This window comes from Sciurus vulgaris (assembly GCF_902686455.1).
Source record: "Sciurus vulgaris genome assembly, chromosome: 4".
Taxonomy (NCBI): domain Eukaryota; kingdom Metazoa; phylum Chordata; class Mammalia; order Rodentia; family Sciuridae; genus Sciurus; species Sciurus vulgaris.
Window position 1 is genome coordinate 52,543,619 of NC_136464.1, and position 24,951 is coordinate 52,568,569.

Genomic DNA, 24,951 nt, shown 5'->3' on the forward strand with positions numbered 1-24,951 from the left:
TTCGTTTGTCCAAATTTAACAAATTATGTATATCAAGGACAAGTGATTTCCAAGTACTTCTAAACATTTTGTCAACATACTCACAACCCTTTTTTGTTCCCATCAGCATAATTTCTGCTCTCTGTTTAACCAGAAGAGATAATGTATCTATAGTACACCAAAACCAATATGCTACAAAATGCAAACAAAAAATAACAAATTTACCATTATTTGTGTATCTCAGAAAGAGTTTAGAGTCCTTTTTTTTTTTTTTTTTTTTTGTGTATGTGGTGCTGGGGATTGAACCCAGGGCCCTGAGCAAGGAAGCAAGCACTCTACTAACTGAGTACTATATTTTAAATGGGATATAGTAAAACTGCAATATTTTTTTTAAAAGGAGTGATGAGGACAATGAAGGAACCAGAGCATAAGATGCTAAGAAGATAGAAAAGGCAAAGTTGGGGAAAAAAGATAATTCAAAGAAACCTTTTTTCCTATAGCTCTAGAGCATGGAATTAGTATCAATGGATAGAAATAAAGGGAGGGAGACTCTAGCTTAAGATTTTTACCGAATTATTTTTAGGAGATTATTAGGTATTGTGAATACCAAAAAGCACATTTTAATAGTAAAAGCAAAATCTTAGCCCTATTGCAAATATAGTGCCATCAACCCAATAAGAACAAAAAGAAAGAATGATAAGAAGGTAGCAGGCTACCTTTCCAGTACACTGCAGGTGCTGTCCTGGCACGGAGAGGGAGGTCACAAACATGGTAAAGCAGCGAAGCAAGAATACAGTGCCCATCAGACTACAGAGCCTTCGCAGAAGGATTGACCTGTGAACAGAGCGACCAAAGAGGGAGAAAGATCAGAAGAAAACAATCCAAAAAACCCCAGGTATCAAATGTTTACCTAAAGAGAAAGCAAGCAGAAAAACCACTAGAATCTTTTTGAAGAAGACAGGAATCTTAGAGTACATCTAAAGCATCACTATCCGATAGAAGTGTCTGCAATGATAGAAATGTTCTATAAATTCATTGTCCAATATGCTATTTATATGATTCTTTTTAAAAATTCTTTTTAGTTGTCAATGAACCTTTATTTACTATTTATATGAGATGCCGAAAAACGAACCCAGTGCTTCACACGTGCTCTTCCCCTGAGCTACAACCCCAGCCCCTACATGATTTTGGAACACTTGAAATGAGGCTAGTGTAAGTGCAGAACTTAATTTAAATTTTATTTAATTTTAATTTATTTAAATTTTATTAGCCACATGTGGTTATTAGTACCTGCCATGCTGAACAGTACTGACCTAAATTAGATTCTAGGAGGATCATTTTGACAAAATATGGCCAAGAAAAAGTAAGAATTATACAAAATTGAATTAACACTAATAAGTTTAGTGTTAGTCCCATTACTTACAAATTGTTCAGATTATTTACTTACACGAGGCAAAGTTAATCACCTAAGATTCTAGATTTTTTGTGTGAATTAGTAATACTAAATTGGCTAATGATAGTAGCTGACATTCATTCTAACTTCACCTAACTTAAACTTAAGTTATAAAAAAATTTAAATATGAAGTTTCATATTAAGTATATCTGAAATAAAAATTTTGAAAAACCATAATTTGCTTAATCATGAACTGCACTGTGACATCGTTTTTACTGTTATATTATTTCTTTAAATGTCCTAAATTCAAACAAACTAAGATTCTTGGGGACAGGGACTTTTGCTTTATACATTTCCAAAATGCTCCTCTTGGGCTGGGGATGTGGCTCAGTGGTGGAGTGCTTGCATAGCATGCATGAGGTCCTGGGTTCAATCACCAGTAACATAAAAATATATATATATAAACAATACAGAAAGAAAAAAAATCAAAACAGTCCTCTCTCCCTCCTAAAAAGCTTTGAACACAAGTCTAGGTATATTTCAAACTTTGGTGTGCATATCTGGGAATGGAGTCTAGGAATCTGCATTTTATCAAACATTCAGATGATCCTAATCAAAATGATTCCAAACCATATTTTAAGAAATAATCTGCTTTTACTAAGTAAACTTGCACTGAACTGACCTCTACCATGCTTTGCTACACCAAGAGTTTATAAGGTAAACTCTTTTTTGCTTTCAAAACTGGATAAATTCAAATCCATGGAGTCTTATGAGACAAAGGTAACCAGAAAGCAGTGGTACACATTTTTATACACCTTAAGTTTAAAGCAAACCAGAATTAAAAATATCGCTGCAAAACTGAATAAAATGGGACAGAAAGATTCACTGTGGCCTCAAAGAGTGACAAGAATAGCAATCATCAACCTTACTTTTCACCTTCAAAGCACTGAAATAACTGCTGCTTAGGACGCAAAGCTCATAGTTGTGGTTATCTCAAGTAAAGGACTGAAACTTATAAGAAAGTGCCCTTATTCCTCTCCCACATTTCAAAGACAATGGACAGCAGATAACCACAAATTTTATATTTCTTTAAATTTTTCCTCTTTTTATTTAAATCAAGTAATTTTCCCCATTAGAGTAGGAAAGGAGCCTCCCTCGAACCTTATGCATTCCTTCTTTTTTTCACCAAAAAATTCTTCCCTTTATATTTCTTGGTGAATGTGCAAAAGAAGCATTTCTCCTATTTAGCAACTTCCTATACCATCTCTAGTAAACCACAGATGTGCACAGTATGTACAATAGACTCATTTTTTAAATGGGCCTCCTCCAAAGAGAGAACACTTTCTTCCATTTAAACATTTGAACCAAACACTATCCCTGGACGAGTTACATTTCCAATTTGTTTAAAAAAAAAAAAAAAAAAAAGATAAGGCTAAACTCACAGTTGATCATTCCCAATTCTGATCTTTTCCTGCAAAATACACTGACAATATTATTATGTAGGTGCTATTTAGTTTGACACTTTTGTTGATTAAATCCCAGACATTTTCCTTGTTATTAACTGTATCACACGTATCAGAGAAGGAAATTAACCAGGGAAATGCAAAGGGAGGGACAAGACTTGATGACCTAACACAAGAGAGTCGCTTTGTCTTTTAGTGGTGTAAGTGAGGTACCTGTGCTTGTGAAGAAGAAGAACCAGGAGCCAAATATAGCACAGAATCATGCCACATACTTCTGTCATGGCAAAGGCCCATGGGATTCTAGGAACACTGGAACAGAAAAAAATTTGTTTGAACTAGAGAGAAGTAGATACCATCCTTTTCAATAAGATATTTACTTTTCTACTAAAGACATTAAAATTGCCTTATGTAACTTTTACCTCTCTCAGGAAATGGTATTTGGAGAGTGCCAGTGTAAAGTGAACCACTTCTCAGGACCTGCTTGTTGTCTGTGATTCCCAGTTATGGCTCTCTCTGAGGAAGCAATGACCCTTTTTTCTCCCACCATATAGCATGGCTAACCTGAATACACAACTACCCAAAAAGAACAGAAGAAAGATTTCTTCTTGTATGTTAACTTCAGAATCCAGACAATCAGAACTTGAAATTGTTCTTTTTTAAAATAATTATTTCCATTATCACTGTAAAATATTTAAACATATAATCCAAATAAATGTTTATAAACACACAAATTTTTTGAAGTATTTAAAAGTGTTTATCTGAGCTGGGGATGCAGCTCAGTGGTAGAGTACTTGCCTAGCATACACAAGGCACTGGGTTCTATCTCCAGTATTGCAAAAACAAAAAGAGTAAAATTAAAATTTATTTTATATGGTGTTTATTTAACTTAATTCTTACTCTCCAGAGGCAACCACTGTCACTCTTCTAGCTATTTCATCTGGCATTAAATCTTTTAGTCACAAACTTTCCTAACACACACAGTCTCTTTCTCACGCTCTTAATATTTCATAATTTTGTTTAAAATAGTTTTTGGTTTTTATGTAATGTGAGTTTGTAAATATTCATAGTTGAGTCAGCAAAGAACTCTTTAAATTAATTCCTTGTATAACTCTCCAAAGCTAATAAATACTTTTTTTATTTGGCAATACTGGGGATTGATCCCAGGGGCACATTACCTCTAAGTTACACCCTCATCCCTTTTTATTTTTTGAGACAGGGTATCTCTAAATGTCTGAGGCTGGCCTTGAACTTGTGATACATCCTGCCTTGGCCTCCTAAGATGCCAAAATTACAGAGGTGCACCACAGCATACAGCTATTTTATTAATTTCTCTTTTTCCTCAAGGGAAATGTCTCCTAGAGTTCTTCTTCCTCTTATTCCAATTAGAATGGCTGCATTCTACTCCTCCTGCACAGTTATTTATTAGAATAAAATAATTCTCACCTTGTGAATTCCTTTTTCTATATCAAATTTTCTGTTTCTAAATTTCATGTCCACCATTCTCAATTTACTCCTTTTGATGGTGACCATCTTTCAAATGTTTTGGAAGAATCTAGAGGGCAAACTAGTTTTTAATCTAGGACTCACTGAGGTAACACAGAAAAGTCAACTTTTAGCAGTATAGTTCAATAAATTTTAACAAACATAGTAATGTAATCTCCACCACAACAAAGATTAAGAACACTTTGGGGGTACTGGGGATGGAATCCAGGGGCACTTAACCACTGAACCACATCCCGGCACTTTTTGTATTTTATTTTGGATAGGGTCTCACTAAGCTGCTTAGGGCTTTGCTAAATTGCTAAGGCTGCCTCCGAACTCACAATGCTCCTGCCTCAGCCTCCTGAGCTGCTGGGATTATAGGAGTGTGCCACAACACCAGCAGATTAAGTTCATCCTAATCACTCCAGAAAGCTCCCCCACTCCCCTCTGTAGTCAGTCCTTTCCCCCAACCTCCAGCCCAGGGGCAACTACTGACCTGACTGATGTCCCTGAAAGGCTTGCCTTTTCTAGAATGGCACATAAATGAATCGTGTAGTACTTATCATGATACCCTTTGTATATGGCTACTTTCACTCAGCATAATACATTTGAGATTCATCCATGTTAGTACATGTACAATTCTTTATCCCCTCACTGTCTGATGAATATTTGGGGTTATTTTCAGCATTTGATAATAACTACATACAGGGTTTGGCAGGGACATGTTTTGTTTTCTCTTGGGTAAATACATACAAATGGCACCGTTAGGTCCTATCTTCTGTGTATGTTTAACTTCTTAAGAAATTACCAACCCTCAGGAGCAGTGGCACAACTCCTGTAATCCCAGTTGCTCAATTTCTGTAATCCCAGTAACTCGTGAGGCTAAAGCAGGAGAATTGTGAGTTCAAAGCCAGCCTCACCAACAGCGAGGTGCTAAGCAACTCAGTGAGACCCTGTCTCTAAATAAGATACAAAAAAAGAGTTGGGGATATGGCTCAGTGGTTGAATGCCACTGAGTTCAATCCACAGTACCACCCCACCCCCGACAAAAAAAGAGAAATTACTAACCACTTTCAAAGTAGTTATACCATTTTTCCGTGTCTATTAGCAATTTATGAGAGGAAGAGTTGTTCTGCATTCTCATCAGGATTGCTATTTTCAGGTTTGTTTGTTTCTCTCCTTTTCATTTTAGCAATTCTAATAGGTGTGGGATAGGTAAAATAAACTGAGTCTAGAAAAATAAAATGTCCTTGGTCTAGCCTGATATTCAATTGATGTTTGCCTACATTGACAATTCTAGGTCATATATTATTTTTTCACAGAATGTTAAAGGCATTGTTTCACTGTTTCCTAGCTTCCAATGTTGCTAAAAAGCTTGATGCTATTTGGATTTCCAATTTTTGTATGCTACTTGCTTTTTCTCTTAAGAAACCTATATGATCTCTTATCTATACCCAGTTTTCTGAAATTTCACTACTATGGGCTTTGGCATGAGTCATTTTTCATTTTATATTTGACACTCAGAAGACTGCTTTAATCTGGAAACTCATGTCCTTTGGTTTTGGGAAATTTCTTTATATGACATCTTACATGGTTATCTTCACTTTCATTTTCTGTGTTGTTCCTGAACTCCTCTATTTGTTTATTGTTGGGCCAAATTGATTAATCTTCCCCTTTCTACTTTTCATCTCTTCATCCTATCAGCTGGGCAATTTCACTAACATTATGACCCATCATTCTATTTGGGACTTGATGGGTTAAAATCTAAGCTCTGCTTGGTGGTATGAGGTGTGCCTATAATCCCAGTTACTTAGAGGCTGAGACAGGAGGATCTTAAGTTCAAGGCCAGCATCAGCAACTTAGTGACCCTGTCTCAAAATAAAAAAATACAAAGGGCTGGGGCTACAGCTCAGGGGTAGAGAACCCCTGGATCCAATCACTAGTATCCCCCAAAAGGTTTGTGTTCCACTTATCCTGCTGCATTCTTAAAAATCTATGTTTTAATTATCCTGCTGTGTATTAAATTTACTTCATTGTTCCCTTCCTCCTTTCTTTCTTTCTAGATACTAGAGAATGAATCCAGGGCTTCACACATGTTAAGAAAGTGGTCTATCACTTTTTTTTTTTTTTTTTTTTAAAGTATTCTTCTGCTTCCTACTTTGTGTTTCCAAATTTTCTTTTTCCTGTTTGCATTGGTATGTTTTCCTCAAATGTTTGGTTATCCTTGACTGACCATTCATATGGCCTATTTTGTAAAACAGGCTTTAGACGCATATCCCGGTGATATGCGGGATCAGTGAAGTATTAAAAAAGATAATTAGACATTCTACATAATTAGATATTCTGATTATGTAGACTGGACTTTGACAAACTGTAGGTTTCACCATAAAGTAATGGGACAGAGGTCTGGTTGATTAAATAAGGATATTACCCCAACTACACTCACCTTAGCTCTTTGTCATGCAGGTTTTTCCAAGAACAACAATCTGTTATTTCGCTGAGAGGACGCAGAGCTGGACTAAGGACTTAGAGGACTTAGATAAGGGAATGAGGATAGGATACAAATCTTTGCTACTTAAAGAAAGGAGCTAGAAGCCTCACTGATTAGTACATGAACTTTTAGCTAATGTAACACAGGAAACATTATGAAAACATATGGCATCTTTGTTCTCATGGTGTCCTTGAGTCCACAGTATATCCATACTCAACTACCCTGAAGAATATACTTCATGAGTCTTCTATTAGAATAAAGCAGGTCTAAAAGCTTCTTAGATTTTCAGTCAATTCTTCACATTTAGTTATCTGTGCCTGGCCTTCAGTACTGCTTTGATGCCTCCTGCATTGTGAGTTTTTCTGGAGCTCTGCTGTACAAACAGCACCTGTTGGGCATCATCACCCTACCTCCACCCCCAATCTCACAACAGGCACTTAGCTAATAGAGGAATGTATATTTCTAAGCATTTCTGGCTCTCTTTTCAAATAGGTAGCATATGCTGGCAGCTCAAGGGCAGCCATCCAACAAAGAGGCACAGCTATTGGGTGTTGAGAGCATGTTAATGCTCAGGAAAATGGAAGAGATCTGAGGGGAAACTGGAGGAACACTAACAGTACCTGCTACTGTTCTCTGATGAAAATAGCTTAAATGTTTAAGAGCATGAAGCTTTATAAGTGAATGACACTGTAGATAAAAACTTGGTTTCAAATTCCTGTTATGCACTGAGAAAATGTCTATATAGAATTTTGTACATCAATGTTCACAGCAGCATTATTAATACTAGCCAAAAGAAGGAAACAAACCCGAAGCCCATTGACTAATAAATGGGTAAACAAAATATGGCTTATCTACACAATGAAATATGTGGGTAATAAAAAGAAATAGTATTGATGCATACTATAATATGGATGAATCCTGAAAACATGTTAAGTGAATGAAGCCAGACACAAAAAGGCTACATACTGTATGGTGCCATTTATATGAAATGGTCAGAACAGACATATTAATGGAAATAATGGTTGCCAGGTTCTGAAGAAAGGAGGGAAAAGAATATGATTGCTAATGGGTACAAGTTTCTTTCGAGGATGAAAAAAATGTTTTGGCATTAGTGGAGATGGCTATACAACTCAAAATCCTCATTGCTCTACCAAACCATTTCCCTCCTTTCTTCCTTGTTATAGTCATTTACAGAAGTTCAGGATCATTATCATTCTAATTCTAGTAATAATCTGTGTTCTTGCTCACTTCTATTTTTACTTCTCTTCCTATGATTTTGTCCTTTACCCTAGCACAGCGATTTCAACTCATGGTTGTAATTTAAAACTTGTCATTAAGGTTACTCCTTACAGGGCTGTGGATAGAGCTCAGTTGGTAGAGTGCTTGCCTTGAATGCACAAGGCCCTGAGTTCAAACCCTAGCACCAAAAACAAAAAAAGATTACTCCTCATAAACTCAACTTCATAAATCCTAGTTGTCTAATACACCTACACCGTAGGTGTTTTGTTTTGTTTTGGGGGGGGGGCGGTGGGAGGAGATGGTTCTGGGAATCAAACTGAGGGCACTGGTCATGCTATGCACACATGTACCACAGAGCTGTGTAATCACCTCAAGCAGGCACCTAATGCTGCTATGACAACAAATCTCTTCACTCTTCAGTTCTGTAGAGGATCATTTTACACTCCAGCTTTTCTCTTCAAACCTCCATTTCTTTTCTCCATTCTCACCTTCTGTACACAGAAAATAAAAGCACACTTCCTGTGCTCCATCAGCATGTATAGCAGCCTTCTGCCTTTGTTTTCACATTTTCTACCTTCCTTGCTGTTATAAATTAAAAGTCCAAATGTTTATTCTAAGTGCTAGGTCCCATTCCTTATTATCTACACAAGGACATGGCTCCAAAAATTTTACCTTCTTTTCATCATTGCCCATCCCCTGCAAAACTGGGTCATTCCTATTTAAGTTCAAAAAACATGCTATAATTTAGCCTATTCAAAACAAAACAAAAAACACCTTTTGATTCCATATCTCCCCCTATTCCTTCCCACACTGTAGCTTCACTTCTCTGCAGTTCTTACAGGAAAATTTGCCCTTATAAGACAGATTCGATAATCTCTAATTTCCGTGTTCCCATTCTCTTTCATCATTTCTTCGACTAATTTTATTTTGAAAAATTCTGATCCTACTGAAAAAGAGTTACAAGAATAAGCACTTTATGTTTCTCACCTAAGTCCCTCAACTATTTATAGTAATTAAAAATTTGCCACATTTACTTCATTATTTCTATATATACCTATGTACACATACACACACACATAGTCTTTTGGGGAAGACTTAAGTCTCCCAAAAGAAATTAGAGACATTATAATACTTTTCCCCTAAATACTTTGGCATTTCTAACAACAAGCATATCCTTTTCATAACTCAATCTACACCCAGGAAATTATAACACTGATTTAGTTATCATCATTTAATATGCAGTCCAAATTCAAAATTTCCTAATTATCCCAAAATGCTCTTATAGAAATATTTTTTCTTGATATAGGATCCAATTAAAGTACTGTTCTTGATTATGTCTCTTCAACTTCTCTTATAATTCCCTGATTTTTGTTTGTGACGACACTAATATTTCCAGAGATTTCAGATTACTTATCATGTAGAATGTTCCATGATTTGGATCTTTCTGATTATTTCCTAATGATTAGATTTACATTTTTAAAAAATTAGTGGTGAGCAAAATTATAGGTGATGCTGTGAACATACTTCCAATGCACATAATATTGATTGTTCTCTAGTGAGTGATGCTACATTTGGTCATTTGGTTAAGCTGAGACATGCCAGATTCTGCTATTGTAGAGGTACTTAATTCCCTCTGTAATTAAATAATATGTAAGATGATACTTTCAGATCATGTCACTTCACTGCTCCCAAATGGTCTTTCACCTTACTGGAGGTGGCAAAACAGTCATGCTGACCACATTTGTTTGCTGATACTATTCTTGAAGGGCTTCCCATCATACCCACTATTTTTTGTTTATTACTGTAGATTCAAAGATTATTATTCTTACTCAATATATTATGATCCATTACCATCATTACTCTTTTTGATGTTCTAATTATCCTAATTTGTTCCACAGGAGCCCCTTTCAACCAGTTCCAATGTTCTTTTGATATGTTTCCATTGGTTTGTACACTTCCTTGATTTATGGCACAAGATCTGCTTCTGGCTTATTTTCTACTTTCCTTTCCCCAGAGTTAAAATCAGTCACTTCTCTGAGAAGTTCTGGTCCAGTTCCTTTTGGTGGGGAATGGTAGTTATACACGATCATCCATAAGTTCAGTGTTCATTGTTGAGTTTTTCTTGCAAATCACTTATCGTCATTTCATAGAAATTATCTACATTCTTTTTTTATGATTAAATAGTAATTAATTGTGTAGATGTACCCATAATATATTCAACAGTTTTCCATGGGTAAACATTTAGATTACTGCCAATATTTATAATTATTACAAATAATGTCACAATGTAATGTTTTTTTCATATTTGTGGAGAATTACCTTCAGGCAAATTGTAATATCTTTCACATTCTCTCTTGAATCCATTACAATCAATTAACTTGCCATAGTCACTGATGATTGATGTTACTAAATCCAAAGGTCAGTTACTATCTTACATGACCTCTCTGAACATTTGACATAACCTGTCACTCTGCCTTGCACATGCTTTCTTTCTGTCTTCTCTAATGGTTTCTCCTTACTTATCGGATTTCTAAACATCAGAATGTTCTTGGGCCTGCCTAATCTTCTATCTTCTTTTCTTCCCTTATAGACTCATTTCCTAAGAAACCTTATCTACCATCATGGCTTTACTTACCCTAACTTCCTAATCTCAGTGCATACACACACACACACACACACACACACACACAATCTCCAGTTCATATTTCCATCTCTTGACATCTGACTTGTAAAAGACATCTCAAACTTAATGTGCCTCAAATTGAACACTTAATCTTATCTACAAGTCAACTCTTTCCAAAGTCCTCCTATCTCTATAAATAGAAAATCTATCCTTTCAGATTCTCAGGCACAATTTTTGGAAAAATCCTTGATATCTTTTTCTTATACTTCAAATCCAATTCCACCAACAAATCCTACTAACTCTATTTCCAAAATATATACAGGATTTGACTCTTTTGTATACCACTCCTTTACTACAACCTTTATCCAATCCAACATAATCTTTGTCTAAGTGCATTCAGTAAAAACTGATTTTTTGCTTCTCCACGCTATTCTCAATACAACAACTAGAGCAATTTTTTAAAATGCAAATTAGAGCACTCTGTTATTCTCAATACTTCTCAATGGCTTCCCTTTTTACTTAGAATGAAAGCTAAATTCCTTAAATTGTTCAAAAATCCCTACACAATCTGAATTCCTATCTCCTTTCAGATTTCATCTCCAACTGCTCTACCCATTTCTTACTTCTTGTTTCTTAAACATGCCAGAATACTCCCAGTTTAGAATTTTTGTTCCTCTTTCTTCTGCTGTTCCTCAACATATCCACATGCTATTTTCACCAGGTATCTACACACTTTCTTTCTTAGGGATTTTTGTTTATAGTTGGGAAAACTATATAGGAAAGGAGATAGAATAATCTGACAATTTCTTAAATAGTTTTCAATCAATTCTCTTTATTTTAGCATCACTCCTCACCTCCAGTGTCCATAGCTTTGAGAAATTTGCAGTATAAATTAGGCTGATTTTCAGTTTTCTCCATTGAAGCCAGGGGCTCATTCATGCTAGGAAAGTAACCACTAAACTACATCCCCAGCCTTTTTTAACTCTTCAGACAGGGTCTCACTCTGTTGCCCAGGCTGGCCTACAACTTATAAATCCTCCTGTCTAAGCCTCCCAAATAACTGGCATTATAGGCATGTGTGCTACCATACCTGGTTACTTTTTTTTTGGAGTGGTGGAGATTGATCTGAGGGTCTCACACATGCCAGGCAAGCACTCTAACACAGAGCTCAACTCCCAGACCCTACCCCACCATTGTAATGTGAACGTTTTAAAATCATTTCACCTTGCTGGTTGTAGTACACTAGTCCCCAGTGACTCAGGAGGCTGAGGCAGGAGGATCCCATTTGAGATTAGTCTGGGCAATTTAATGAGACCCTATCTCAAAATAAAATAAAAAGGGCTGGGGCAAAGCACCCATCAAAAATAAAAAAAATAAAAAAATATATATCATCTTAAAAATACATATACTAAGGGCTGGGGATATAGCTCAGTTGGTAGAGTGTTTGTCTTGCAAGCACAAGGCCCTGGGTTCAAATCCCCAGCACCACAGGGGGGAAAAAAAATACATATACTAACAGGTACTTTTAGAAGTTCAAGGGCAAAATATTTTATAAACATAAACAAGGCACTACAAATTTTTTAAAGATTTCTTTTAAACCACAAATATAAAAATTGTTCTTATCGGTTTATTTTTATTTTTCATACAATACATATACTATATTTTTTCTATATTCAATATTTAATAAAAAACAATATTACAATTGAATCTATTTGTACTATTTGTGGTAACTCCAATTCATCTGGCCATAAAAGAGACTGCCCGTGTTTTCAGAAAAGCAGAACCTTTTCATCATTAAGGAAAAAAATGGGGGGCTGGGGATGTAGCTCAGTGGTAAAGTACTTGCCTGGCACATGTGTGGCACCGGGTTCCATCCTCAGCACCACATAAAAATAAATAAATAAAATAAAGGTACTGTGTCCATCTACAACTAAAAAAAAGAAAGAAAAAAAAAAAAAAAAGGTAACCAAGTTCCAATTATTACAAATGTACTTCCAGAATACCCTTTTAAAATCAGGAATTAAATTGACAGAAAAATAAATTAAGCAGTGGTAACCTAGGTTTAAATTTTAAAGGTTTAAACTTGAAATTTAGGTAAGGTTTTTACCTAAGTGATTTCAAAAAATATCCTTTTATACCACCATATAAAACAAACGGAAATTATATGTCAACCACAACCACAACACACATATTAGCATTGCTGTTACTATAGCAACCTTCTACAAACTAAGTGTGTAGAAAAAATACTTACCTGTCTAAGAATATATCTGGGAGTGGTGGATAAGTCTGCATGTCAGGCACTCGTTCATGGACTATAACCATGATGAAAGATGTAAACCCGAATACTATAAAAACATATATACAACTCAGTATGGTCTTCCAGTACTCTGGGTCCAATCTTCGAACAGAATGTTTGTTTTTGCCATTCATATACTGGTACTCATCAGAATTCAAGTCAGTGATGGGTCCATCACAGTCATGTGAAAGTTCTCCATTACAGAGCCAGTCTGCACTTTGAAGAGCACTGATGAATGGGGTCATGGAACCCATGGGACTGTCACTATTGTAGCCCATTTCTTCTAAAACATCAATATGTATTTTCTGCAATTTTCGGACAGAGAGCATTAACCTTTTAATGTCCCCTAGGACTTTGATTTCCAGAGGAGGAGACCGGAGATCATATTCGGTCAATGTCAACAATGTGATTCCATCAAGTCGGTGCTTATTGCATAAAATGTCCACATATTCAAAAAAGCCTTCATCCTTCAGCCACACAGCTACATGCTTGGTAGTCCAACGGCGAATACAGAGTTGATTAGGACCTGCCATTTCTTCCTCCACTGTCTATCAAGGTAAAATAGGTAAACAAAACAAAAACTTTAGTGCATCCTAACAACTTCTTCAAAGACCAAATACACTAAAACATACCAGAAACAGTCATTTACCTACATTCCTGACTGGCCTCTACTGTCAAAGAAATAAAAATTATTGAATACTAAATGACTTTTCAATAGATTAACATTCTATACATATAACCTCAAAAGCAGAAGAAAGGCTAATGAACTAACATTTTTGTTTTCTGTCAGTGCTGTGGATACATCCAAGGGTCTCACCCATGCTGAGCAAGTGCTCTATTACTGAGTTATATCCTAAGCCCCATGATCCAACATTTTAGAGAAAGATTTTACAAACAATTCACAGCATATGGGTCATAACTTACTTAAAAAGACTACTGTTAACAATGGGAAAAAAATCTCATTTTAATACTTTTCATAAAATAAGATCTAAAAGATTTATTATATGTTAAAAAAAAATCAAATCTCTGAAATCTCCATGTTCTTAGAAAAAGTATCTTTCCAACTTGACAGGGGAAAAAAAAAAACCCATAAAAGCAAATAGATAACTGTAATTCCAGGAAACTCTTTAAAGAATTAACATATCTCTCTCTACTATACATAAAATGATTTCTCTACCAGATATACAGCCTTTAAACTAAGATATAAATTTGGGTCTTAATATCTCATTTAGAATGGAATAAGACATTTTTGGAATTTCAGTGATAAAATTTTTAAAAGAAAATGGTCTTTTCAATGTACTCATAAATTTGATGACCCATACTTCATCTTATAGCTATAAAAGGCCAATACTGTGCTATGCTTTAAAAAGCACTTATTAATTTTACTATTTTTATCCTATTCAGATGTTTATGTAATTTTCCTGTTGTAAAACCTTTAGTTACCTTGGACTACATCAGGTTTATTGAGTATATCAGATACTGGGGAGACAAAGTTCTACGTAGAGGTAAAAGAAAAAAAAAAAAAAAAGGAAAAACAAAATAACACATTATCTCTCAAATGTACTTTCTTAAATACTAAAGCCTGACGTTTTTCTAGATCTCTAAAAACTGACTATTTCTTTCTGAGATGGATTTTTAAAAATGTGATTGGGAAACTTTAGATTTTTTTTTTTTTAAATGACACAATGAAAATCTATGTGACAACAACCCAACTTTTGGGGGGGGGGGGGGGGTTCCAAAACAAATGTTCTGTTTCTTAATCTAGACAGATAGTAGTTATATAGGTATGCTCCTTTATGAAAAGTCATCATGATACATACTTACGATCTACACTTTTCTCTGTATATATTAAAATTTACTAAAAACAGTACTTTAGAAAGCAAAACTAAACATTAATACAAATTTATCCTGAAAGATAAATGAATGTCCTTCACAATGTCGTGGATAACATTCTCTTCCTCTCTTCCCAGATACACTATCTCCTGATTTCAGTGTTTATCATTGCCTTATGCATTTTGTGCTATGAAAACCTTCTATGGTTCCTTAGGCTGAGTTTTTGGAATGCTTAAATCATGTTTTGTTTCCAAATATAATTTTTAGTTTCATCAACCTACATAGTTTTTCAGTCTTAAAAAATTAATATCACATCCATCTAAAGGACCTCATATTTTCTAAAAAGTTTACTGCAAAATTACAAAAAAAAACAATCATTCAACTCTTTTAAACTACAGTATAGCATCTCCATCCCAAGTATCAAGGAACTCTGATTTATTCACTTTACACATGGAATTTACATATATGTAATACATATTTCATTCTATTATACAGCATATATAAAATTTCATAAAAATTTTGATTTTGCTGTTTTGGTTCATATACATAGCTACATAGTTTACCTACTTACTTATCTCCTTTTCTACTAGGTATACTTTGACTAAATTACTTGATCCTTAGATAGCAACAAGCCTATGCTACAAAATCAACAGCAGTTATGATGTAGCAAACCTGAGAAAGAAGCTCACTCATACAAAACAAGGCCAGATTTCATTATATTCATTACATTTCTATTCTGCTGCCTTTCCCCTTTAACAGCTTACCACCAATGGGTTCCAAGTCACTCCCATGCTTGTAGCATTATTCTTTGGTACAGCTTCATCTCATACTCTACTCAAAATTATTATTCTTTTCTTTCAGGTTTTTTTCTTTCCTGTTTTTTCCTATCTTAGCTCACAGTTCTTTACAACCTCCATCAAGCAAATGGGCTTACAGGCTTTGATGCTGATGTTTTAGCTGCTAGAAAATAGGAGTTGTCATACATAGAAGCCTCATAGAAGTCTTTGAGTCTGCTGTGGGAATGCCCTTAAAGTATGACACGTTTCAGTGTTCTGTTTCATCAGGTCAGTGCATGTCCTTTAATTGTATGCTACTACATAATAGTTAGAGACCAACACTAAATCACTATGTAGCTTGTCTTGTGGAAGCCTGCATTAAAGAGATATGTTAAATGATGATAAAAAGCTTTCCTGTCCATTTAATATTTATGTTGTGCCACAGGAATTACAGGAAACAGAAGACTTTGAACAAAGAATGAGAGATACAGGTTTAATACAAATCAATAAAATGAAGAAGTTAGGTTAGTGAATGCTTTCAGTTTTAACCAATACTGGTGTGAATCAATTATCAATTAAAGGGACTTCTGCTTGTGGACAAGATTTTGTAACAAGGACCAAATTTACCCTCTGATCTGAAACAACCAAAAAACAGACAAAATATGTGGGGCAGGGGCTGACTGATTCAAGACACTGGACATCAGATAAATCCATTGAGACAGGAAACCAATAAGGTGGGTTCTATCACCCTAGTCTACTTCTTGAGAGCTTTCAAGCCAGAAGAGCATAGAATGAGAAAGCCAGGTGAGGCCTAACAGACCGCTGAGTTGAGGAAATAAAATTGAGTCTGGGGTGATCAAGGTGGCCAGTGTTTGCAGGATGAATACTGAAGAAGAGAAAGACATATAGATGGAGAACTCCAGAGATCTGCAGGGAGTCTCCTTTGAATACTGAGCTGACTCCTGATCAAAGTGTGCATGGAAGGAAACTAACCAAGACAGAAAAACACCACCCAGAACTCACACAAGGCCAAGAAAAATGCCTATCCCAAACCACCAGACTGAAAAAACCTCATGATTCATGGGGTTTGGGGTACACTACATAGAAAGATCTTGCCATAGTAGTGAGGCAAAATTAACTCTAAAGCAAACTAATACTATTCGCACTCTTTAGGGATATTTAGCAATATCTAGAGACATTTTTGATTGTCACAACTTGGGGGCGGTGCTACTAGCATCTAGAGTAGGCCAGGGATGCTGATAAAAATTCTATAATGCTGGGGAGTGATATTGGCCAAATTATATTGTTATATTGTATACTATGTGCATGTACAAATATGTAACAACAAATCCCATCAATATGTACAACTATAATGCACCAATAAAAAATGTGGGAGAAAAATTCTATAATGTACAGGACTCCTTCCCTCCCAATGGATCATTTGGCTCAAAATATTGGTGCTAAGGGCTGGGGAGATAGCTCAGCTGGTAGAGTGCTTGCCTCGCAAGCACAGGGCCCTGAGTTCAATCCCCAGTACCGGGAAAAAAATATATATATATATATTGGTGCTGAGCTGGCTACAGTGGCACATGCCTGTAATCCCAGCTACTTAGAAGGCTGAGGCAGGAGGATTCCAAGTTCAAGGACAACCTGAGCAACTTAGACCCTGTCTCAAAATAAAAAATAAAAAGGGCTGGGATGTAGGTGTAGGTACAGTTCCGTGGCAGATGACCCTGGCTTCAAACCCCAGAACTGGGGGGTAGGTAGGGAGGCAGGTAACAAATCTCTTGAGAAAGGTTGACTAGACTAAACTAGAATGATTCTGTGGTAAAGGTTCTCCTAGAACAAAGAGAACGCGACTGTAAGGCACCTTTGCAGAGCCAGTATCTATGTGCACAACTCTGTTGCAACTGTTCCAATTCTATAGTACAGAATACCCATTCAGAATGTATGTTACCATACTGGGGAGACAAAGGGGCTAAATGCAAGGGCAGAGGGGGATGGACTAACAGAGTATATAAAGCAACACCAGGCTGCTCTTGGGACTCAGCCTTTGGAAACAAATCTGCTGGGCCAGTGCTGACATTAACAAACTCTGCTTCCAGCTGAAAGCCCCAGTGTCCTGTGTCTCTGTGTGAGAATACTGCAACAGTTCAGCCTAACAGATCTAAAAAGAATCAAAAGGGTCAAATTGTTTTCAAGTAATTTTACTGTATTTCACAAATTCAGGAATATTAACAGGAGGAATATAAAAGTATTCGGAATTCAACAGGTAAAATTCACAGTATCTGGCACCCAGTAACAGATTATCAGGCATGCAAAGTACGAAACTATGAAAAAAATACATCAAGACAGAAATTGACTCAACTAATACAGACAGCAGAATTAAGCAGGTAGATAAGAAAATCATCAGTTATGATAACTGTATTATATTTTTAAAAGTTAAGAGATAGGGACACATAAAAAAAGACCAAATTTGAATTTCTACAGATGAAATTACATTATCTATGATGAACAATACACTGGATGAGATTAAGAGCTGATCATATAGCCAGGCCATGTGGAGCATTCCTGTGATCCCAGTGACTCAGGGGGTGGAGGCAGAAGGATTACAAGAATGAGGCCAGCCTCAGCAGGATCTTAGTAAGAGCCTGTCTCAAAATAAAAGGGTTGGGGATGTGGCTTAGTGATAGAGGTCACCTGGGTTCAATCCCCCAGTACCATGCCAAAAAAAAAAAAAAAAAAAGTGAAAGAGCTAATCTTTTAATAGGGACCCTTTAAAATTGGGGATTTAAAGGAGGTCCCAGTAATTGTCCCAACTGACTCCATTTTGCTCCTGTGACAAGTTCTCTCTCTGAGTTCTTTAAAGCTTATCTCAATTCCAGGAGCAGAGGGTTCTGGAGGCCTACACCTTATGACAAGCACCAATGCTTCCCAACCCCGCAGGGTAGGAACAATTGTCTCATAAAGGGAATCAAATTGCTCCACTCAAGCATTGATGATTCCCTGGCGCCAATCAGAACACCACAGAACCTGTCCGGAGATAATGATCAACTAGTTCTTTTAGTACCTGAAGACAGGGCTTATTCCTTCCTTATTCCCATTCCTTCGCAGTATGTGAAATGGTCTTTTCTTACTTTCACTTGTCTCTCTTGATTGAACTCTCTTGGTTATCAGAAACTGGGGTAAGAGAGAATGGAGAGTTACTGCCTAATGGGTACAGTTCCAGTTTGAGAAAATAAAAAAAAATTCTGGATATAGGTGGTGCTAACAGCTGTATACAAAGTTAATGTATTTAATTCCAATGAACTATACACTTTAAAAATGGTTATGATGGTAAATTTTGGTGTAAATAAGTAGATCTATATCTCTACCTATATATATTGAGGGGGTGTGGATGGAGAGCAGGCTATGCACCTCTCTGAGTTACTTCATGATGTATAGAACAGAAGTTTTCAGGCTATGACTAAACCTGTGTTCCTTCATTTAGTAAAGCAGTAGTTCACTAAAAAATACTCAATTCTGCTACTCAATTCTGAGTTTAAGTGCTGAGGTGGAATGGCACTACAACTTGTTTATACAAGTAAACAACCACCATCTGCCTAGCACAACCATAAGGCATAAATCCATAATAAATTAATAGGGCCAATAAAAATGACCACCTGTGAACTAATCAGAATTAATCAGAAGCACATGGATGCACGGACATTTACCTGTGAGTTTACTGAACACACCAGACCACCAAATGAAGGAACCCCTAACTCAAGGGCCGCTGAGACTGAACATGGAAGCATTCTGACCTGTCATCTGATCAGGAGCCTTGCCCAAGAAAATCGCCATAGTGAAAAACCTCCAAATCTCCATCCTAGGGCTTTAGCAGAGTACAGTTTCTCCTGACTGTGACGATCGCTCCAAGTTGACGTCTCAAGCTGACATTCCAAGCTAACACTGTGAAACTGCCATTTGTCTGGACCTTGGCTTAGAAGAGTATGTTCCAGAGCTTTGATAGTTCTGTACCCTGAACAAGTTCTTCAGCTGGCTGGTTCATAATCTTATCTGACCATCTACAGTGACTGCATTTGTATGTGCTCTTTGCCTTGTTCGCTTGAGCTCTTTACTCTTTCCGCCCCACCCGCCAGGTCTGCAACCCCACCCTCTGCTGTCTTAATCCTTTCCTAGTCTTTCTGTAATCTATATGAAATTAAGATTGTAATAAATGAACTTGTGTTCAATGGAAAAAAACTGGGGAGGCGGGTACCAGGGACTGATTCCAGAGGCACTCAATCACTGAGCTAAGCTGCTTAGGGCCTCTCAAAGTTGCTGAGGCTGGTCTTGAACTTGTGATCCTCCTGCTTCAGTCTCCCGAGCCACTGGGATTACAGAGTGTGTCAAGGTGTCTGACCTTTAATTTTTAAATTATTTTTCACTGGGAACAAAACAAGCTAGATTACAATGAAACTACACATGTGTGTGTAGTTTTATATATATAAACTACATATATGTGTGTGTGTAAACATATACACATACATTTTTTTGTTTTGATTTTGTTACTAAGGATGGAACCCTGGAATGTTCGTTCTATCACTGAACTACATCCCCAACCCTTTTAGGTTGTTGAGACATGGTCTTGCTAAATTGCTGGGAGCCTTGCTAAATTGCAAGGCTGGCTCAAACTGTCTTTTTTTTTTTGTACTATAGATTCAAGTCAGGGAACTTTACCACTAAGTTACATCTTTGGTTGGTTGGTTGTTTTTCTTTGAGACAGGGTCTCCCTAGGTTGATGAGACTGGCCTTGAACTTTCAATCCTCCTTCCTTAGCCTCCCCGGTTGCTTAGATTATAGGCATATGCCTCTGTGTCAAGCATAAAATAATATATTCAAAACACTAAAAGGAAAAATAAGAAGTCGACCTGTAATTCTATATCCAGTGAAATATCATTCAAAAATAAAGGTTAATCTGTAATTCAACACCTAGTGAACGTCTTTCATAAAAATAAAGGTGAAATACCTTTTTCAGACCCACAAAAACTGACCCATTTCATCAGCAATAGGCTTGCACTACAAGAAATGTTAAAGTCCTTCAGGCAAGGAGAAAAAAATGTTACCATATAAAAATATGATTCTACACAGAGGAAGAACACTAGAAACAGTTACTACATAGGTAAACATGTAATTTTTTTCCTTACTGTTTGTATTTCTTTAAGAGATAATTTACTGGGCTGCGGGTGTAGTTCAGGAGTACAGCACTTGCCTAATACGTATGAGGCCCCAGGTTCAAGTCCCAACACCACTACAAAAAGCGGGGAGGCAATGTAATATGGGATTATATTACAGAGTAAAAAATACGTCAACCAAAGCACAAAAATTGGGAGAAATGGAAAAATATCAACAACTAAAATAAAACAAAGAGTAACAGTTAATAAGCCAACAAGGGAGCTAAAGTTGGGGGGGGGGAAATTCCACTGTTTTCAAACGAAGGCACAAACAGAACAAAATGGGGGAAAAACAGAAAAGACAAAAAGAAAAAACAAAGAAGATGTTACATAAACATAGCAATATCAATAATCACATTAAATGTAAAAGTCTTGGACTGGGGAGGTAGCTTAGCTTGCCTAGCATGCAGGAGGCCCTGGGTTTGATTCCTACATGTGGGAGCAAGAAGGGGAGGAAAAAAGAAAAAGTAAATGCCTTAAGTACCCCAACTAAAAGGCTGAGAATCCGACTGCAGTGCTATGGTGGCATATGCCTAATAATCCCAGCTGCTTGGGAGGGCAAGGCAGAAGGATCGTCAAGTTCAATGTCAGCCTCAGAAATTTAGCAAGGCCCTAAAATGACTGAGGATGAAGCTCTGTGGTCAAGTGCCCTTGTTCAACCACCAGTACCAAAAAAAAAGAAGAAGAAGGCAGAGAGTGTCAGATTATCTAAAAATATGCAACTGTTGTCTATGAGAAATATAATTTAAATATAAAAATGTAGAGAGGTGAAAAGAATGGGAAAAATAATACCATGCTAACACTAATAAAATTAGCTGAGTAATTACATTGCTATTAGAACAAGTAGATTTCAGAGTAAAGATTATAATTAGGAATTTTTTAAAGGTCATTTTATAATGATGACAAAGAAATCCTAAGGGTATATGTACTACTAAATAACATGTGAAGTAAAGCTGGTAGAACTGCAAGGAGAAACAGACAACTCCACACTTTTAGTAGTCAATTCTCTTTTTTCCATAATTGAAACAATAAGTAGACAGAAGTTCAGTAAGAACACAGATTTGAACAATACTACCAAATAATTGAGCAAACTGACACTCACAGAACATTTTACCCATTTTACTATACACTCCCATCCAAGTGCAGAAGGAACAATGACCAAGATAGAATATATTACAGGCTATAAAGTCAGCTGGGGTAGATGTAAGAAGGTCAAATCATACTAAATATGTTCTGTGACCATGACGCAATTAAATTAGAAGCTGGGTACAGTGGTGCACATCTGTAATCCTAGAAGCTTGAGAAGCTAAGACAGGAGAATTACAAGTTCAAAGCCAGCCTCAGCAACTTTGCAAGGCCCTGTCTCAAAAAAAATAAAAATAAAAAATGGGCAGGGGATGTGATTCGGTAGTTAAGCACCACTGGGTTCAATAACTTGTACCAAAAAAAAATAAATAAATAAAAAATAAGTTAAATAATTAGAAATCAGTAACAGAAAGATGTATAGAAAATTTCCCAAATATTTGGGAACTAAGTAATACACACAGGTCAAAGAAGAATTCAAATGGAAAAGCATTTGATCTGAACATAAATGAAAACACCACAACACTGTAGAATTTACAGGATGCTGCTAAACCAGTGTTTGGAAAATTTTTCTAGAATTAAATACCTATATAGAAAAAAAATGAAGAAAGGTCTCAGAACAGTAGCCTTGGCTTTTAAAAAACACAGAATCTAGATAAAGAAAATTAAACCCAAAGTAAAAGGAAAATAATAGATGACAGCAGAAATCAGTAACAAAGATAACAGATGAATTTTACGCAAGTAAGTTTGGTACTTTAGATGAAATCGACGAATTCCTGGAAAGATACAAATTACCAAATGTCACCCAAGAAGAATAACTCTATCTACTAAAGGAATTGCTTATGCAATTAAAAATATTCTAACAAAACAAATTTCAGACCTAGAGGGCTTCACTGCTAAGTGACAGCAAGCATTTAAAGAAGAATACCAAATTATTTACAAACCCTTCCAGAAAAAGAAGGAATATTTCTGAATTAATTCTGAAGCCAGTGTTATCCTGATACCAAAACCAGGCAAGAAATTACAAAACTACAAACTGATATCTATAATGCACAGAGATGCAAAAATTCAAAACTAATCTTAACATATCAAATCCAACATATACAAAAGAATAATATATCATAAGCAAGTGGCATTTATCCCAAGAATGCAAAGTTAATTTAACATTTGAAAATCAAAATAATTCATCATATTAACAAGTTAAATCAGAGAAATCTCAGGATCATCTCAAAAGATGAAAAAAGCATTTGGCAAAATCTAGCATTCATTCTTGTTAAAAATTCCCAGCAAACGTATGTGGAAATTTCATCAACTTGATCAAGGGCATCTTTGAAAAAACTATAGCTAACATCATGTTTAATGTTAAGACTGAATGTTTTCCTTCTAATACCAAGAACAAGGCAAGACTGTTCTCATTTCTATAAAAGATTATGAGAGGTACTGGGGATAGAATACAGAGACTTACGAATGCTAGGCAAGTACATCACAGAGCTACATTCCCATCCTAAACTGTTAATTGGTATGTATTTCAATTTGAGATAAAAATAAAAAAGAAGTATATTCTAAAATCATGAGCAACTAAGAAAGAACTTAAGGATCAAAGGTTAGTACTATATTATCAAGACACTGAAAAAAATGGTCCACTTCTGCAGAATCTATCAGCAGGCATTAAACTTCATTCCAAGTTATAGATAGCAGTTGACTGTACAACGTTGAACAAAATATACCTTATCTTTTGTAAGGACTCTGGCAAAAATTTTTGAAAACTGTAAAAAAAAAAAAAAAAACAGCAATTTTTGGCATGTCGATGATTTTAAATTTGTTTCTTTTCTCTCTAAACTAGTTTAGTTCCTCCTATTCAGAATTTTCAGCAGGCTAAGAGCAAAAGAATTCAGTATTTTTTCTATGATGTTCTTCCTGAGACACTTGATGAAATGAAAAAAAGTTCAAATTATTTGTAACAAAACAACTTTAAATCTGTTATTCCTTAACATCAGTGTAGCTACTCTTTAATCGATGAGCACTGCATTCAATTAAGTGATCCAAATCTCTTCACAATATAAATATCTCAATTGGAATATACCACATTAAAACTGCAAATATTGTATCTATAGGCTTAACAAACTAATAAGCACAGTCTATATAACTGCAAAAGATGACTCCCAATAAACCAATTCCCTCTTCTGCCCGGTTGTTTTACCCCACCTTATCTCTGTGACTGACAAGCTACATGACAATCTGGTCACTACTGGAAAAGCAGACTTAAATAAAAGGAACTTTACCATCTATGAACCATCACTGACTCAATGTCTGTGGTAGATATGATGAACTGGCACTCAGTATCCTCTTCACTCTGTTTCCTTTTACTACAGAGCCTGAAAAGCTAAACATTTTTCTTGTATCTAGGGTTCTAAATGTCAATTAGGTCCAACCAACAAAAGCTCTGACACAAAATGTGGAAAGCAAAAGGTGAAGTAGGGACCAGTTTGAGAACTGTGGAAATGCTGGTCTTGTGTGTGCACATAATTTCCAATTTTTTAGTCACTAACTTCTTGTAGGAGTTAGCTGCAGTTGTGGAACAGCAGTACAGGCTTCCTAACACCTGCTACATAGATACGATGTGTTCTTGGGTATGTTCAATAAACTATATATAGTTTATCATTTCAGCCATTTAAAGTGTACTGTTCTGCCCATTAAGTACACTTACACTGTTGTGCAACCATCGCCACCATCCACCACTGGAACTTTTTCATCATCTCAAGCAGAAATTCTGCACCCATTAAGCAATTACTTCCATCTTCCCTCACTCCAAGCACATAGTAACCTCTAATCTACTTCCCTTTGCTATGAATTTACATTTTCTAGATATTTCATATAAGGAGAATCATACAATATTTGTCCTTTTGTGTCTGGCTTATTTCACTCTGGGTAATGTCTTTAAGTCTCACCTATGATGTAACATGTCAGATTTCCTTCCTATTTAAGGCTGAAAAATATTCCTTTACATGTGTATTTCACATTTGTTAATCCATTCACCTATCAACAGACACTTGGGTTGCTTTCACTCTTTGGGTATGGTG

General features: G+C 36.0%; 1 protein-coding gene across 4 annotated transcripts in view; it reads right to left on the reverse strand.

Annotated features, from left to right (window-relative positions):
* SAMD8 (sterile alpha motif domain containing 8) overlaps positions 1-24,951 on the reverse strand; it is a 60,705-nt gene that overhangs the window by 10,532 nt on the left and 25,222 nt on the right. For 3 of the 4 annotated variants that reach the window (XM_079135947.1, XM_079135946.1, XM_079135949.1), the window contains exons 2-4: positions 12,922-13,514; positions 3,049-3,144; positions 696-813 (exon numbers count right to left, since the gene is read on the reverse strand). In XM_079135947.1, coding sequence (XP_078992073.1) covers positions 696-813; positions 3,049-3,144; positions 12,922-13,514 — 807 coding nt within the window. The remainder of the gene's footprint in view (positions 1-695; positions 814-3,048; positions 3,145-12,921; positions 13,515-24,951) is intronic. The other variant, XM_079135948.1, reaches the window with a different exon arrangement.